Source organism: Pteropus vampyrus, unplaced genomic scaffold (genome assembly GCF_000151845.1).
Source record: "Pteropus vampyrus isolate Shadow unplaced genomic scaffold, Pvam_2.0 Scaffold32, whole genome shotgun sequence".
Classification (NCBI taxonomy): domain Eukaryota; kingdom Metazoa; phylum Chordata; class Mammalia; order Chiroptera; family Pteropodidae; genus Pteropus; species Pteropus vampyrus.
In genome coordinates, this window is record NW_011888813.1 from 7205626 (window position 1) to 7224906 (window position 19281).

The following is a 19281-nucleotide window of genomic DNA, read 5'->3' on the forward strand; positions in this document are numbered from 1 at the left end:
GCGGTGAGAAACAATATATTTAAGAAAATACAAACTTCTTGCATTGGGGTAAAGTTTGAAACCTGCAGTGTCCGTAAATGAAAGCAGTATTCCATCTGTGGATAAACCTCTAAAAAGATCCGTTCGTATGTTTAAATTCCTCTGCATTTGGGGAACACATCTCAAAATTTCTTCAAGTGAGAAAGGCCACCAGTATAGATTTTATTTAAGGTAGCTTCTCAAATCCATTGTGTGTTTTTCACTATTTTCCTTTGAATTATTCGTTATGTGCTCTGTGTAGCTACACTGGATATGATACTGATGCTTGCCATCTGAGGTTTTATTTTAGATCTTGGAAATCACTTGGTTTTATCTTAACCCTCATATGATCATGCTTCATGGGGGGAGAAATGTCCTTGAGAAAAGGAGAGAAGGTCAAGTATAAGAAATAATCATCTTTATTTTGTCTCTTTTTCCCTCTCATCCCCTAAATCTAGAAATAGTCCCTTAAACGTAGCCTAATACTTCGGCATGACAGGTGTTCTGAAGATGAGAAGGTGCATTGTAAAACCTATTTATTCAGTAAGGAAATTTTATATTATTTACATTCAGAACCATCTCTCTAATACTGAAATAGGCTTCAGCAATGAATTTTTCATTTTTTTAAAGTCAAAACCAGGTAACTCATCTGGAAATACACACTGTGTAATTTCATTCCATGAGCTAATCAGTATCACTGACTGAAATCTGTATTCTCCTTGTGAAGAAGACACCAAATTTTCTGTTTCATTATGCATATTACATATATGGTCCACTATTTTGGTGGGAATATAGGCCATGTTTATGGTTTAGGATTCAGTTTATTTTTTCATAAGCGTTTTTATAGCTCTCAAATATGCTGGCCTATTTTGTATTGATTCTAACTGCGGAATGTTAAAATGCTGCACAATTAAAGCACAGTCGAATAGTCACAAATTTACGTAAATATTTATAAGTTGTTGGTGAGCAGAACCGTATATTTTTTCTCTGGTAGATCATAAAGGCTTTACCTGAATTCAGGTCATAACCGTCATAGAACTGAAGTGTTAGTTTTGTACTGTGCTCAGACATGTCTTTCATCAAACGAACAAAGTTTGTAACAGTGGGTCAGGCTGACCCCATTTCAGTAGTACTATCAGTCAATAAGAGCACAGAATTTGATGTTATTTTGTAAAACAAGTAGAGTGCTGTTGTAATTGCAATTATTTTCTGGTTGCATGTTCTATGCCTTTTCCTAAGATCATCGAGCTTCTTTGTGTATGGGGACTATTTATCCACCTCTTTATCTATCCCTCAATCTCTCTGGATAGGTTAGTGTAGCCTAAACCCCTTGAAGCCTGTTCTGAAATATCATCTTGGTGATTCCTTTGTGGGACCTCAGATTGAAGATGTTGAAGAGTTTTTACAGAAGGCCTCTTCAAACAAAATAATCATCTGAAGGTCATTCCTTGATTCGTTCATTTGTTCCACAAACACTGTTGCGTCCCTGCCTCATGCTGCTCTGGGCTCTGAGGAAACAATACTGAGCAAAAGCAGACTCATCTCTGGCTGTGTGGAGCTTACAGGAAGGCAGGCCATGGCTTAGGAGCAAGACTCTCCAGCTCATGCCTACGTTCAAATCCCATCCCTGTCACTTATCCGCTGATTGGCCCTGGAGAAACTACTGAATATGGAGCACCCAATCCTTCTTCAGGGGTAATGGCAGTGTAAAATGCATTGCTTTATTATGAATCAGTGCATGTAAAGTTCTCAGAAAGTATTGGAAATTGTAAATGCTAAATTGTAAGTGATTTTGAAATACCAAAGTAAGTCAAGTGGGTGTTGGGATATATAAGTAAAAAGTTGAGAGAACAGTGTCGGATGGAGATTTAAGTGTGTGGTTCATTTGCATAGAGATGATGATTTAAGCTTAAGGCTTAGATGCCATTCCCTTCTGTAGGGAAAAGAAAACCAGTGCCTGTACCTGAGCTTACTGGACTCACACCGAATGGCTAGAACTGAAGAAGGAGAGCCTGCAGAATAGGAAATAGCAGGAAGAGTAGGAAGAAAACCAGCAGACTGATGTCATAGCAACCAAGGAATAAGAATGTTTCTAAAAGGGCACGCACAACCAGTCTAAATGATGCTGTGAGGTTAAGTAGGAGGAAGACAGGCAAAGTCCTTTGGATTTAGCATCCGGGGGCTGATAATTGACATCAGGAAGAGATGCTTGTGGAAAAGCAGGGCCGGAACCAGTGTGGAGTGTGATGGTGAGAGATGGATGGGAGGTGAGAAAACAGATATATTGAAGACAGACTTTTTTTTTTTTTTTTTTAGGAATTTGGCAAAAAGGAGAGAAATGTGACAACAGCTGGGAGGTGGGGGTGGGATTTTGGGTCAAGAGGATTTTTTTAAGTGGAAAATACTGGAGCATGTTTCAGTGGACCCAGTTTGACAGTGAGAGGTTGCATACACAGGCAAGGAGGAGATAGAGAAGTATGTTCTAGACAGGCCCGTAGGGCGAGCGTTCCAAGGAAGAGATGATGTGGTGAAGCTTTAAGGGAATGGAATTGGGAGCAGATGCAGGTGGACTACATGGCTGGGAATAGAAAACATGGGACATCCTGTCTGATGTCTTCTGTTTATCTGCACATTAAAATCAGGTTGTCTATTGGGAATGAGGGGAGAAGGTTTCAAAGTTCAAGGAGAGGGAAGATTGACATCACCTTTGAGGAGAATGGAAGAGAGTTGTTCCCCCCTCCCCCCTGCCCCCCATGAAGTGCAATGGGATTGTTAGATGGGATGAGGTCTCACTTTAGGTTGATGATTTTTTATATAAGGTAGACCTGGTCTGTGCTGTTAGATGACGTTCTCGAGTTGGAATGTGAAACTCTGGCAGGCACGGGGGAGATTGGGCTTGTGATTGGGTGGAAGATGTTTGCTTGAAATGAAAGCAAGCATGGAGATTCCCTGGCCTTCTGCTCTTTCGTGGGTGCAATGAAAGAACAGGGAACCAGGGGTGTTGGCAGAATTTTTGAAATGATAGATTGTAAACCCTAAACTTAAAAGGAGAGAAATGTGGTATAGTGGGAAGGGCACTGGTTTTTTTCAACAAGGAAAACTGAGTTGCAATTTTATCTCTACTATTTGAACTTGAGTAAGTCACATTTGTCCAAGGTCATTTCCTCATTTATAAATTAGGAATAATGATGTCTTAGCTCTGTGAGTATTTCACAATACTAGCAGTAGCTAATGCCCAATAGATATTTGAATATTTACTTGCATCTGACTTCAGGTTGGAAATATACAGGAGCCTAGCAGTGAATCATTCAAGTATAGTTATTTGCTTATTCCTTCTTTTAAATGATCAAGAACTGTATGAACATTGTGCTCAGATGTCTCGTTTTATCTCAGCTTAGGTTGTCTTCCAAAAAAGAAAGGGAGAAAAGAAGGGAGGAGAGAGGATGACTTTCCTCTCTTATCCCACTTCAGGGTGCATGACAGACAGGATGGAGGGCAGCATGGAAAGGACCACACACATTCAGGATGAGCACTGCAAGTTTGAATTGTAGGGTGGAAGGTGGAAGAAGAAACCTCTCAGACTTTCTGGAGTTAAGTGCTGTTATGGGATTGCCTGGACATCATCTTTTGTAGAGAAAAAGCAGATCTAGCAAGATTTTCCCTAAATTTACTGCTTGGTGAATTACTGACCCCACTTTCTGTAGATTTTTCTCCCGTAGAATTCCAGGAACGCTTGATACCGATCATCTCATGCCAAGCTATTAGTATACATCTAGTGGTCATGTTTGGGCAGTTAATGATTAGTTTCACTGTCAACAGTCACCACCCCCACCACACACACACACACACACACACCATGGCCCCACATGAAGACCTTCCCAAGCTGTACAATGTGGTGGCAGCTGACCTGGCACTGCTGGACAACAAAGAAGGCAAAGAAACTTTGTCATCTGTCTTGCTACCATCCTGTAAGTAGCTGTCAAGTCTTTCAGACACTCTCAATTCTTGACACCCTGATGCTGCCCATCAGCTGGGCAGCCACTTGGTTTCCAACTCCCTCCGAGCTGTGCCGTGACGTGGAGAGAGTGGATAATGGGTCCCTGGCTAGTTACCCTTTACCTGTGTGTCAGTCTGCTTTGAGTATGTCACCCAAGTGCCAGGTGATTGCTAGTTTTATCAATTTAAGCAGTGGGGAGGGGCTTAGTGAAGTGAGTGTTGGTTTTAGTACCATTCATAATGTCATAATGGAAGCTAGTATTTCCTTAGAGAAAATTTACAATACCGTCTTCTAACCAAACTATCTCTATGGCTTCAGGAAAATTACTTTTTCTCTGTGGACTTCAGTTGAGGTCGATAGACATATTTCCTATGGGTTCTTGTGGGATTCAATGAAATGAAATATTGAAATGCTTTTGGAATTGTAAAGAGCTTTATGCAAAGAGTTATTTGGTCCGACATGAACCTCTACTCAACACCTGGGGCTGTGCCATAGTTATCTTTCTAGTAACTCCATGCCTAGAAAGGAATGGGCAACCCCGTCAACCCCCTAAATCATTTGCTGGGCTGTCCTTGGTGCTGGTCTGACTACATTGTGATTCTTTTCCATTCTGGGCAACTCATATCAAGAAGTCATTACCAGAGAAGGCATCAGTATTGCTGAGAGTCTGGAAGAAATGAAAGAAATGGAACATTTACATAGGAAAAGAAAAGAGCTCAGAAGCCCAATCAATGTGCCTACATATTTCCTGGGTTGATGGGTGGGAAGGTGTATGTGGATATCTCCAAAGGAAAAAAACTGTGATCAAAAAAGTAAATGAAAGAAGAAAGTGAAATTTGATGGATTCAAAAGAACTGGCTCTCTACCAAATTAAGGACAAAAGCTCCCTGGAGAAGGAGGCTTTTTGTAATTTTTTATTTTTTATGGATGTGAAATTGGCATATAACATAAGATTCAGTGGTACGACATGTAATTTGACATCTGTATACACTACGAAGTGATCATCACCAAATGTCTATTTACCATCCTTCACCCTACAGTTGATCCCATTCACCCATTTTGTCCCCCTCAACCCTATTCCCTAACCACCAAGTTCTCCATACCTATGAGTGTGTTTTTGTTTTGCTTTAGATTCCACGTGTGAGTCAAAGCATGTGGTATTTGTCTTCCACTGTTTAACTTAATTAGTATAATACCTTCTAGGTCCATCCATGTTGTCAAAAAAGGCAAGATTTCATTCTTTTTTATGCCTGAGTAGTATTCCACTGTTGTTGTTATTGTTTTTAAGCTGCTAATAGGAACGGCCAGCACATAATTAATTTATGTTTTTCATGTGTTAGATGATAGTCTAAGTGATTATAGTTCTACAACAACCGTGAGAGATTAATATATCATTTTCTCCACTTTACCTATGAGTTAACCTGAACACAAGGAAGTAAAGTCACATTCCTATGTTAGCATAGCTGGTAAGTGGGAAAACTGTTCAGGTCAGCTGTCCCAAGAGCCCAGCTCTTGCTCACTGCATCATCTCTTTCTCTCTTAAATCACAGTTTATCGAGCATATTTAATCACTACTTGGCATTCGTTGTTAACTTTGCATGCATTATCTCCAGTCTTCCCAACAACTTCATTAGCACAGCTTATTATCCTCTCTTGAGATGAAAAAAATGAGAGTCAGAGAGGTTAAGTCAAGTGCCCATTGTCATGCCATTAATGAGTGGCTGAGCTGAGGTCCCAGCTAAATTCTGACTCCAAATTCTTTTCTCTTTACACACCACCATGCCAGCACTCTACTTCTCATGTGTTGGTTTGATCTAGAAGAAAGAAGGACTGGTCGTCTCAATGCCCTGAAAAGAATTCCTGGTAGCGAGTGTCTAGGGAATCGAACCTTAAAGTGGCTGATCATCAGGCTCAAATGGGGAAAGTTGACAAACTGTACACGCCTGATCTTGTTTGAAGACCTGTCAAACCAGAACCTGCAGGGGTGGGACCCAGAAACCCTCGTTTTCCATCACCATCCCCTAGTGTTTTGGATGACCGTCAGGGTTGGAGAATTGCTGGATCAGATGATGGGAAAGCTCTCTCCCCAAAATAAGAGTCTAAGAATCGTGAGGTGCTCGCTATCTGTTTGAGTAAATGAATGAATGTGTGAATGAACAAACTTCAATTAACCCTTTAAAAAGCAGCGAAAGTATATAGATATGAGCCGTAGGGGGTTCATCTTGTATGGGCCATATACTTTTTTTTTTCCTTTAATCCTATTGGTGCTGTCTAAATAAAATTCTCTCAGTTTCTGCTCCCCACTGGGTTTATTGAACATACTGTAGGCCCAGTCTAGCAGTCTTAGATTATGCAGATTTTAATGGACCAAAGGGATGGTCAGTGGGAGCGCCCTAGAAATTGCGTTAAGAAATTGAGAGCTGCCTGTGGCAGTAATTAATGTGTCTTCAAAGTTTATGCATTTGAGTTTATAAGATTTGTTGTTTGTTCTAAACTTATCCCTATTATTCGAATCAACTGCATTGGAAATCTTATGAGAACAATCCTTTAAATATGTTAGAGAGTTTTATGTTTGCCAGGAGAATAGCATTTCTTTTTTTTTTTGGTCCAATTTTAATGTTTTCGATTCTAGACGGACTGGAGCCAGAAAATAGTCAGCTATTTAAATAAAGTGTTTTCTTTCCTTCCCTCTTTTTCTCTTTCCTTCTTTCTTTCTCTTTGTTTTAGCAAAGAAAAATATTTGCCTAATAAGAAACTTTAAAGGGCTTGGTTGAGGTTCATTGAATGAGTTGGAAAAAATGGTTTCAAGTTAAGGGGTGTCTATTGTTATATTTTCCTCAAATTCCTCTGCCAGTTCCCACATCTTGGCCAGCTAACTACTGAACTCTCCTGATTGTTGCATGAACAGTATTTATAACCTATCTTCAGGAATGTGGAAATGTGTACGAGATCTATAAATTGCTTTAGTGTTTCCAGATTGTAACAAAGACATTTGTAATGTAGTTAGGCCTATGGATCCTGCACCTGTGTGTGTCCCAATTTAAGCACAAACTGCCTAACTCCAGAAGCTCTAAGTCTGATGTACCCTAGGACAGAAGTCTCTAATCCCCGGAGTCCTGCACCTGTGGTCTGTTAGGAATCAGGCCTCATAGTAGGAGGTGAGCAGCTAGTGAGTGAGCGGGTGAGCAAGCAAAGCTTCATCTGTATTTGTAGCTTCTCCCCAGCCCTAGCATCACCGCTTCAGCTCCACCTCAGATCATCAGGATTTTCATAGACGCACTGGTGCAAAAAAGGTTGGAGAGCACTGCCCTACGAGAGATACCTTTTTTGGGAAAATCTCTCTTCATGGTTAGCTTTCGCATTTGTATCACTTCATGCACTGTGCTGTCTTGTCACAGTGCAGCCAATGCTGGAATCATTAAGATTTTATTACGTTTGTCCTAGTATCATTATATTATACAATCGGCAGTGCTTATTGACAGTTCCTATTTTCTGTACTGTGATTTTTATAGTCTGAGTTTATTAAGCGCTCCTGGAATACAGGCTCCTGGAATTAATTTAAAAAACAAACAAACAAACCCTTCTTAGGCAGCACTAGGAGAGAAACACTTGTCTGAAAGCTTTTACATGATTTGTGTGCTTTAAGGCTCAGTTCCTATGAAAAGAGTTAAAATAGCCTGGAATAACCGCTGCTGTTACTGTCATCTGTAACAGATTGGCAGGGCCAGGATCTTGCTGTCTCCAAAGTGCATTTGTTGCATGTTGATTTACACTCGGACTTTAGAAACTGTGTTTTTTTGCTCTTAAATGAAAATTTCTGTTTTTACCTAGCACCTTCCATTAAGCCATTCTTCATAATCTCCAGTTTCCTGGAGAGGAAACATATTCAATGCAGCATTCAAACAAACAGGAGAAAAAAAAAAAAAAACTTGCTCTCAATATTTGAAATTCATCTTGTAAAGCAAAATCTTTTTATTCCCAGCAGTTAGAGACTTACACATGAAACGTGAGCTTGTTTATGATCAGGACTACTTCAGTGCGAAGCAAAGAGTTGGGGGAAAGTCTCGTGCAGTCAAAGTTTTGTTCCTTCTCTCGGCTGGGCTGGGTTTCACCTTTTCATTCACATTTCAGCCAGCTTGTATCCCTATGCAGAACATCTTAAATCTCCTCCTTGGCTTGCACCCTCTTGTCCTTCAGATGGTCACATAGACAGTCCTTCCCCTGCAGCGTCTTTGATACCCTGTGGACTAAGTTAGAGCTGTCCACACAGTAATGCAATTCCCTGGTGCCCTGAGCTTAGATCTCTTCCCATAGTACCGTGGTTCCCTGCTCATTCATTTCTCTCCCCTCACTAACTTTAAACTTCACAAAGCCAAAAACCACATCAGCTCCACAAAAGACTGTATTCTCATTCTAGTGCTCAAGAAACATTAGTCGAATAAGTGAATGAACGACATATTGCATTTTCATGCTTTTTTGGCGTCCCTGCAAAGGAGCATTTGTAAGTTCTGTTTATTAGAAACTTATCTTCAATTTTCTTTATAAAATCAGAATAATAATCTTAACCTTCTAAGGTACTTAGAAGATGGTACGAGTCAGTGGTTCTCGACTTGGGGAAGTTTTGCCACTCCGAGGACATATATATGGCAATGTCTAGAGACATCTTTGAGTGCTCATGGTAGCCCCACAACAAAGGAATAAATGGGCCCAAAATGTCAACAGTGCTGAGGCTGAGGTGATTTTACTTTGCTCTACATATTGGAGTTCTTTGAATATCTTTGAATATCTCTAACAGTATCAGAACACAAATAACAGTTTATAATTATTATGTCCTTGCCATATGTCAGGCATCATATAAATTTTTCACGAATATTATCTTACGTAAACCTCTCTAGAGTGCTGTGAGTTAGGAACTGTTATGATCCTCATTTCTCATGTGAAGAGACTAAGACCTAAAAGGGTAAATAGTTTATCCAAAACCCTACAGTTACTAGGTGTCAGAAGTGAGATGAAAACTCAGGGCCTAGGATTTTGACTATTACACTATAAAACTTTTTCTTTAAATACTGTTTCCTACTTAAGGTCCTAAAGTATTTCTGCCCTCAGTATTCAGTAGGATTTAGAGATGAAAATATAGAGGAAATTTTAACCTACTGAAATTAAAAATTTTCTATGTTCATAATTTTATACTTGCACTAATTTGAACAAAGATACAGTATGTTGGCTGGCATCATATGTAGGCTGTTGTTGATCTGAGGATGAGAACATATCTGCTGTGCACTGTTATTTTGTGGTATTCCCAAGAAGTTCCAAAAAAATCATGAGTTTGTTTTCAAATTCGAAATTGTCCAACTTTCTGTAATATAATCATATTTATAAATGTTTTGTACATAGGTATATTTTAACATTTTTGCAAATACAATGGATGTAAAAAAATGAGGGAGGGAGACTGCCATATATAACTTTAAGAAAAAGAACAGAATATGTTTTGTAAAAAAAAAAAATCGTACCCGTCATAGCCAATCAATACATTGCGGTCTTCTAGATGATACTTTTTTCCTATAAAGATGGATAAACAGTCATAGTTTGCTCCTTGTAACCTTATGAGGAGCTTTCTTCAGGACCACATCTTCTCCTTACATAATTCTAAAAGAATCACTTTTAAATAAAATATACCTGCAAGAGCTCAAGGCTTGAGACAGAGGGTTGGCTGATGGGACTTTCTCTCTCCTCCAGAGGATTCAGCTTAAGCAAGTGGAAAATTTACAATCTGGATACATAATGAGTCCTCAGGTCCATCCGGGACACTTTGTTGACTCTCAGTGATTATTGCTTTGAGGTTGTTAGCTGACTAACTTCTCAGGTAAATGCTGTAATCCTCAAGTACTAGTGTATTGTTTTACAGGCCTTAAAAACTTGGGGTATAAACACAGGTAAGAACCTATTTCTTTTACTTAAGAATTTACTTAGAGACCCCGGAACAGCTATTTTCCTCACTTAGGAAATTCCATTCACATCACACTTGGAAAATTTCTGTGAAATACTCAAGAAGACATTAGGTTCTATTATTTTAGTCTCATTTTCCTACCTCTTTCAAATAGTAAATGATAAGTATTTTGTCCTTAAATAAATTATGCTCTGTAAAGTGGGCTCCTCTGATTACAATTAACTCTTAAAGCTCTTACCAGACATTAGTGCTTGTCATTCAAACATTTTTCAAGAGTCCACTGTGGCTGAGTGACTCATATAGTCATTATACTGCCATACCTATAAGATGTCATTACATATAAGATGTAATTTGAGACTATCTCTTGGGGACAGAAGTGATTAGTATGCCTTATGCCTTTATTCTTCACAATAGAGTCATTTGACATACTCTTACACTTATTTTACATTTAATAAATTAATACATTTGGATGAGTAAGATGGCACTGTGTTAAAGGCAGTGCTTCTCAAATTTTAATATGCATACTCTAGGTTCTCACTAACATGTAGATTTTGTGTTTCCAGCAACTTCTGAGGTCAAACTCATGCTGCTGGACCAAGGATCACACTTGAGTAGCAAGCTATTAGGGAACATTGAGATGGATTGAAAATTTGAAACCTGAACTAAGGATGGCATCAAGCTGATGGCATTAAACTCAGTTTTCTTATACTACCTTTAATTGTATTATAAATTATTCTTTAAGCATATAGGGATTTTGAACAGGATGGCTCCTATTCAATGTCAAACCATACATTTGTAAGTTTAACAAATTAAATAATGCTTGATTTTTATAAAGCATCACATCCATCTGTTTTTGCACAGAAGGCAATTCCCTTTTAAATGTTCCCGAAAAATAAAATATGAATTTTACCATTCTGGTCATCAAAGGCATTTTTTAGATGGTTCACAATCTTTTAAATTGTAGAACAAATTTCTAATATCCTTGACACTTAAATAGCACTTATTATTTTTTCCCCCGTTTTAAATTATGTGTCTAAAGATAACTAAGGGGACAATTTCAAATAGTTTTTCTGTGCTTTTAGATATAAGTTGTTTCAGTCTCTGGGTATTGGTGAGAATTAAGAGACTTATAGCTTGCCATGTCCTATCATGTTAGCTTATTTTGTAGGAAAATCAAATCTGGCACCTTTCAATTAGCTTCTTTACCTCTCGAATCTAAAAACAGATGGAACATGTTCTGGAGAAAGAAGGCATGATTACTATCTGTGGTTTGCCTTTACTTCCCCAACTCTGTCTTCTATCATTTCAAAGTTTCCTGAAAGCTTTTCTTTAGAAGCAGGAAAAACTCACAGATGGGAAGACGGTTGTGTTGTTTAAAAATAATATATTCCCTGTCATGAGATTGGCAACTAACTGCCAAAGGGATCACAGTGGTGTATCTCATCTGTGTCCGGAGGTCCTGAAAGGAGGGATAAGGGGAGATGTTTCATGGACTGGAGTTTGGTCATTCTGCTTGGTAACTCGGGCGTAAGCTATTTTAGAAGAAGACAAAGATGAGAAGAAGCAAGAGTGGAGGAAAAATATATCCTCTGTGCCTTCACACGGGCTTCTGCACATTAGATTTATATTGCTTCATCACAGTATCAGATCAAAAGGCTGCAACTTTTCAAATGACTTTGTAGATCCCCATTTTGCATTTATTTATTTATAACTGGAGAAGATTACACATGTTTTCCCTTAAATTTTATTAGTTGCTCAGTCACTTGTTCCGTCTTGAAACAAGGCTGCAACCAGTTGGATTTATAGGTGATCATCCTCATTTGATTCAGTGGATTCAGCAGTGTGCCTGGGGCATCTACTTGTTTGGATATGCACATAGATACTTACCAGAAGGTACTGTTAGGACTGTAAAATTCACAATACAATCATTAATAGTGAGTGGTAGCAGTAGGGTTTTCTTTTGAAGATAATCATTTTCATTTCTTGAATACATTTTCAACTAAATTATTGCTACTTAAAATATCACTTAATGCCAACGGCCTGCCTCTAGTCATTTAGACCGGATCTCACGGTTCTTGAAAGTCGCATAGTCAGATCAGCATTTCTTCCACTACTACCCTTAACTGATTCCTTTCTTTCTGCTTTCCTACAACAGATTCCCTTAACCAAGAAGTTCATAGTCTGATCAACGCTGACCTGCCCTACGACAGAAGAAGAGAGTTCTGCCTGCCCAGTTGGGCCCCGGTTGACTGCTGATAACTTGGCTTCATTTCTTGCCTGTGTGGGAAATTTTCTCTACTGATTTTCTTTCTCTCTCTTTTTTTTTTTTTCTTTTGCACATGGAGGACAACACAGGCTGATGAGACCAGAGACTGCAGAAGGAGGCTTTTACCACGAGCCTTTGGGACTTTTCCTGTAATTGGAGTTCTGGACTTTGACAGAACCCGGTCCAGTCAGTCATTTGGGTTTTCCTATCTATTCTTTTTTTTTTTATTTCTTTTTCTTTTCCGCACCACATCGTGTTTTTATTTCCGTACTTCAGAAATGGGCCTACAGACCACACAGTGGCCCAGCCATGGGGCTTTTTTCCTGAAATCTTGGCTTGTCATTTCCCTGGGGCTCTACTCACAAGTGTCAAAAATCCTGGCATGCCCCAGCGTGTGCCGCTGCGACAGGATCTTTGTCTACTGTAATGAGCGAAGTTTGACCTCAGTGCCTCTTGGGATCCCGGAGGGCGTAACCGTGCTCTACCTCCACAACAACCAAATTAATAATGCTGGATTTCCTGCGGAACTGCACAACGTACAGTCGGTGCATACGGTCTACCTTTATGGCAACCAGCTGGACGAATTCCCCATGAACCTCCCCAAGAACGTCCGAGTCCTCCACTTGCAGGAAAACAACATTCAGACCATTTCACGCGCGGCTCTGGCCCAGCTCTTGAAGCTCGAAGAGCTACACCTGGATGACAACTCTATCTCCACAGTGGGGGTGGAAGACGGGGCCTTCCGGGAGGCTGTGAGCCTCAAGTTGCTGTTTCTATCCAAGAATCATCTGAGCAGTGTGCCTGTTGGGCTTCCCGTAGACTTGCAGGAGCTGCGAGTGGATGAAAATCGAATCGCTGTCATCTCAGACATGGCCTTTCAGAACCTCACAAGCTTGGAGCGTCTGATCGTGGACGGGAACCTCCTGACTAACAAGGGCATTGCGGAGGGCACCTTCAGCCATCTCACCAAGCTCAAGGAGTTCTCCATCGTAAGGAATTCGCTCTCCCATCCCCCACCCGACCTCCCAGGTACGCACCTGATCCGGCTCTATCTGCAGGACAACCAGATAAACCACATCCCCTTGACAGCCTTCGCAAATCTCCGGAAGCTGGAACGGCTGGATATATCCAACAACCAGCTGCGCATGTTGACTCAAGGGGTCTTCGATAACCTCTCCAACCTGAAGCAGCTCACCGCGCGGAATAACCCTTGGTTTTGTGACTGCAGTATCAAGTGGGTCACGGAATGGCTCAAATATATCCCTTCATCTCTCAACGTGCGAGGTTTCATGTGCCAAGGTCCTGAACAAGTCCGGGGGATGGCTGTCAGGGAGCTGAATATGAATCTTTTGTCGTGTCCCACCACGACACCCGGCCTGCCTCTCTTCACTCCAGCCCCGAGAACGGCTTTCCCCACAACTCAGCCTCCCACAGCCTCTGTCCCCATCCCCAGCAGAAGCTATACGCCTCCAACTCCTACCACCTCGAGGCTTCCCACGATTCCGGACTGGGATGGCAGAGAAAGAGTGACTCCGCCCATTTCCGAACGGATCCAGCTGTCTGTCCATTTTGTGAATGACACTTCGATTCAAGTCGGCTGGCTCTCTCTCTTTACTGTGATGGCGTATAAACTCACGTGGGTGAAAATGGGCCACAGTTTAGTAGGGGGCATCGTTCAGGAACGCATCGTCAGTGGTGAGAAGCAGCATCTGAGCCTGGTTAATCTAGAGCCCAGATCCACCTATCGGATTTGTTTGGTGCCACTGGATGCTTTTAACTACAGAGCTGTAGAAGATACCATTTGTTCCGAGGCCACCACCCATGCCTCCTATTTGAACAATGGCAGCAACACTGCTTCCAGCCACGAGCAGACGACTTCCCACAGCATGGGCTCCCCTTTTCTGCTGGCAGGCCTGATCGGGGGCGCAGTGATATTTGTGCTCCTGGTCTTGCTCAGCGTCTTTTGCTGGCACATGCACAAAAAGGGGCGCTACACCTCCCAGAAGTGGAAATACAACCGAGGCCGGCGGAAAGATGACTACTGCGAGGCCGGCACGAAGAAGGACAATTCCATCCTGGAGATGACAGAAACCAGCTTTCAGATCGTCTCCTTAAATAACGATCAGCTCCTTAAAGGAGATTTCAGACTGCAGCCCATTTACACCCCAAACGGGGGCATTAATTACACAGACTGCCATATCCCCAACAACATGCGATACTGCAACAGCAGTGTGCCAGACCTAGAGCACTGCCATACGTGACAGCCAGAGGTCCAGTGTTAGAAAGGTGGACAGTGAGACTCTTGAGAACACACACGTGTGTGCACATAAAGACACGCGAATTACATTTGATAAATGTTACGCAGATGCATTTGTGCATTTGAATACTCTGTAATTTATACGGTGTACTATATAATGGGATTTAAAAAAAAGTGCTATCTTTTCTATTTCAAGTTAATTACAAACAGTTTTGTAACTCTTTGCTTTTTAAATCTTAAAAAAAAAAAATAGTTGCTGAAGTACTGTACAGGGTTGTACAAAGAGAACCCAACGCCAAGTCAGAAGAATGAGTGATTCTTCCTTATGATGCACATTGACCACTTTGCTGTTGAAGCTGTCAGAATAAATTTCCTTTCCTAGAGCTGGTCAGATGAAAAGGCAGATTAAAATGGACTCATCGGAGTAGGGTAAATAATAGGGGTCAAACAAGGAATGGCCCAGATATCTTCATGCTATTTCTATACTTCCTGGTCTGGAAGAAAAGTTAGATATTCCAATATATAAGAAAGGAGGTAGTTACCCTGATTTGACCCAAAACAGGAAATGGAGAAAGCATCATGAGGAAGTCAGTTCCGGTGAGATAAGTTAACCCAACCTGGCAGAATCAAGAAATCAAGATGAGTTTTGAAAAGACCCTTAAACCTGGGGGTTGGCTTTCTGACCGGGGATGTAAAAATCACTCCTCGCGCTTCCCTGGCCCTGTGTGATAACAGAGTTAGAGACTTGAGTCTGATTTTAGTCATCTTCGGGGACAGGTATGATGTCCCAGCAAGAAAACTCCCTTTAAAAGTGTTACTATTCAAATTGTATGTCAAGTTGAATCACATTCAACAGAGATATATTCTAGAATACTTTTTTTAGAAGAGGCTAATAAAATAATGGGAAGATTATATTGAATGGAATTATTTTTGATAATGAGAATTATTTGGGTAGATTCACTGCAGCTATGTCAACATGATATTTAGAGCAACAAGGCATCAATGTTTGGAATATACTAAAATAACTTGTTACTTAAACATTATTGACACCATTTAGACAAAAGCAAGTGACCAGTGGTTCTGCTATACTATGTCAAATGCTTTTATTAGTATCATGTTGAAATAGCTTGAATGAATACCTTTATCCCCTTGCAAATTCTTGTCTTCCAATCACCTCACATATATTTTCGTAATTAGCTGTTTATGCTATGTTTGTTTTTCTCCCCCTCTGCTCAATTATGGATGCCATTCTTGGTTGCACAAAATATTCACATACACTTAGACACTTTAAAATATTGTACTAATTTTCACTGGTAATAATTCTGTAAGGACACATCAAAGCTGGCCGAAATAATGTATTTTTGTAAAAGGCAGTATCGAGTTTCCACCTTGGGCTGACTTGGCTCTGTCCCATTTTCAAAATTTCATTTATTCCTTTTCAATATTGGATGTTCCTCTACTTTGGGAACTGGAGAGGGATAATCAAGCTTATATTAACAGGATAACAGATGGAAAACGAAGAAGTCAGAGAGCCAGGGTTTGTTCTCCTGATCTTGACAGAACAGGGCACAGAGCAAAGGGCATAGAGAAGAGAGGGATGTCTGTGCTTCATTCTAGATATTTTTGAAGCAATGTCAGTCTTCAGAAGGCATATATAATTTACCGCTTTTCATCCCTTAGATGTAGAAGGGCTATAGATTACATACATTATCTAAAAAATACATCCTTGGAAAATACTTTTCAAAATCAAATTTAAGCATTTCACTCTCTGTTGCATATTTCCTTTACCACTGGCCATTATTTTAGGGAACCGTGAAGTTAATATCATAATCATTTTGTGCTCTCTCTCTCTTTCTCAACAAAATAGAACTGTGATGTGTCTTCTTTGTAAAAGTTTAGGTATAAATGCTATGCAAGTTTTTCTTTATAGTGAGAGCTTTATTTTCTTTAATAATATACCCCCGACTTAAAAGTTTTAATCTTCTTTGTCCCTCAGAATAAGCAGAAAATATAACTGAAGATATAATGTAGTAGACACAAGAATTGAAACCGTGCAGTCAGTCGAGCTGAAATTAGCTATGAATTAATTTGAATTAATTAATTCTACAGTGATTTTGGTTTCCATTTTAGTCTATTAGCTAGTGAGTTCTGGCTGTTGCTTTTTAAAGCTAAGTCCACACAGTGAAGGAATAAGACAATCTGTGAAGGTGATCGGTGTAGCAGTAAAGCCATCTAAAATTCAGGACAATGACATGGGGTTTTGTGTATTTATCTGGATAATTCCTTTCCACCCTCTTCCCCTTGGCTGTGTAGATAAAACTATGTGTTCAAATGATGGTACTTTGACTTTTGAGGTTCCCCCCGCCTTTTATCCACAAAACAATCATTCTCATTTTATTTGTATTATGTGTATAACCCCCAATGGGATATTTGGCTGCTGAAATATCTTGCTCTGGGCCAAGAAGATCAAGGTTAGAGAGGAGGTTTCTATAATGTCTTATGGGATTCACAGAACATTTGGGGCTTAAGTGGCATAATGGGGACCTAGCCATATGAAATGGTTAGGATGATCTGAAAAGGTTCTTTTGCTAGAAGGTGTACCTGAAGAGATAGACTCTAGTTACAGGCTTTATTTTGATCTGGTGCACAACATGACTAAAATGAAAATCAGTCCCCCATTTGTGATAGCATACCTGAGGCTCTCACCTACACCATGATAAAAAGCACATCATGGGATTTTGTAATGTGTCTTAGGAAAACCACTGAACAATCATCAGTGGTGGATATGCTTTGGTTGACATTTTTAGTCATGAGACTGTCTTTTGTTGGCATATCCGCCCTATATTTGGGCCTCTCTTGCTGGCGTTATGTATTTTGAAGTCTTTAGTCAAGAGTCAAGGTCGAAGGCGCAGGCCAAGACCATGAATGAAGCCATGCTCATTGGCTTATAAAGAGCTTGCTGCTCTCTGACCAAATGAGGTGATTTGAGATCACATGTGACCACCATGCAGAGGAAATTATAAAAGGAAAAGACGTAGGCATGATCACACAGATATTACTGACGGCATTCATATCCACGATTGTCATTAATACCTGCTTGTTTGGGAAGAAGTGTTTGATCGTGGACAGACCCTGGGCTTTCCTCAAAACTGGCAAATGCATTAGCAGCCTATCACATGGGACGATCACATGTAGAGACAAGGATTGTGTTCCTCTGCCTATTTTCCTTGTGTAACAAGTGGGAAATATTCTACCCTGTGAGAAATAATGCAATTTCTAATTATTTGGATGTTGGTTGAAATATATAGTAGACATTTTTTTCCTGAGGATAAAAAAATGTATAATGTGACCAGTCTGGTAAAGAGTATTGAAGAAGTAGCTAATAATACGGCTCCATTTCCTACTACTGCAGATCATAATGGTCTTAGTCATTTCACCGGAGTCAGAACTTCCTTCCCCACTGAGGACATGCTGTCCATGTTGTGAGCAGAGCATCCATTCCAAACACAAGGCGATATTGTTGCCACCCACAGTGAGCAGGTGAGGCATGTGACCAGCAGACTTTAGCTGCAGAACCCATTGTACCTTTGGACAGTGAAGTGGTTAATTTTCGTTGACTTCTCTGTTTATAGCATTTTTCTCTAACCTTTACAAGGAGACATTAACTTTTACTTTAGAACCAGAGAATAAATGTGTTGCTCCTGACTTACATTTCCAGCTGCGTGGGAAAGCAAAACAGAAAAGAGTGGTTAAATGGGAGAGACATGTACAGAAAACAAACAGAAAGCCCTCTAGTTCTTAGTTTTGTCAGACCTTGCCAATGCTCTTATTTTTTAAGTCAAATTGCTACTTTAGGAAGCTGTAGCATACCTCCTTCTCTAATTTCTTCAGGCAGGTCGAAAAACAATGGGGGATGCTTGTCACTGATTGTGTGGAGAAAGTTTTGTACATGTATGATACTGTTGTTATACAAATCAGATTATTTTGCTAAAGTTTTTGTTTTGTTTTGTTTTGTTTTGTTTTAGCAGCTCATCCACCAGAAGAGCACAAAGCCAGGCCATCGCAACAGGCATTTCTAAGCTAGTATGAAACATACGTGTGTGCATGTGCACACACACACACACACACACCACACACACACACATGCTGGAGTGCTTGTAAAGATATCTATGAGATGTAAGATTTATAACCTTTTCAAGACAAAGGTGAAGGTGTTGCCACTGCGTGTCCCTCGTAATAACAGTATATCTTCACTGGAAACTAACCCAGATGATTTGTTATTGTTTGAACCATATGTTGATTTGCTTCTGGTTTGTGTTTAGTGCATTCTCGCTGACAAAGAACTGCAAGGGGCTGGAAGATTCTGCATCACACATCCTCTGAGACCTACCATGTCACACACTTTGTTAACTACAAATTTCACTCTACACTATACAGTACCTTGTTGATATATTCAGTAAAGGCTTATTTTAAAAGAAAAACATATTGTGTTTATCTGAGTAAGTTTATTGGGTTACATCCAATATTTGTTAGTGCTAAAAAGAACCGAGAGAAGCTTCCAATGATGCAGGAGGTGGGGCAGGAATGAAGGAGGTAATAGAATTTTTCATTTTCTTCTACTTTGAGGACAACTTAGGTGTTTTAAGACCATTTGATCATTTCATGTGAGGAGTTTACATGAAATCTTTGTCTTCTCTTTTATTTCCCATCTATGTTGTGCGTTCCTATGAATAGTTTTTAAATATACACACATAAGTTTTTTAATTGAATATATTGGGCTGACATTGGTTAATAAA

General features: G+C 40.0%; 2 protein-coding genes across 2 annotated transcripts in view; one reads left to right on the forward strand and one right to left on the reverse strand.

Annotated features, from left to right (window-relative positions):
- The window catches only part of LOC111737893 (translation initiation factor IF-2-like), an 84996-nt gene extending 72814 nt beyond the window's left edge, over positions 1-12182 (reverse strand). Inside the window, exon 1 of the mRNA XM_023528863.1 lies at positions 12118-12182. Within this exon, the coding sequence (XP_023384631.1) occupies positions 12118-12140 (23 nt within the window). The 5' untranslated portion in view covers positions 12141-12182. The remainder of the gene's footprint in view (positions 1-12117) is intronic.
- A 117-nt stretch (positions 12183-12299) lies between these two features.
- FLRT2 (fibronectin leucine rich transmembrane protein 2) lies at positions 12300-18966 on the forward strand. The gene has a single exon (XM_023528836.1). The coding sequence runs from the start codon at positions 12507-12509 to the stop codon at positions 14487-14489; it is 1983 nt and encodes a 660-aa protein (XP_023384604.1). The 5' UTR covers positions 12300-12506; the 3' UTR covers positions 14490-18966.
- Positions 18967-19281: the final 315 nt, after the last annotated feature.

What these genes read in the sequence shown, in the direction of transcription:
- FLRT2 (XM_023528836.1), top strand. Translation starts at nt 12,507, where the DNA reads ATGGGCCTACAGACCACACAGTGGCCCAGCCATGGGGCTTTTTTCCTG.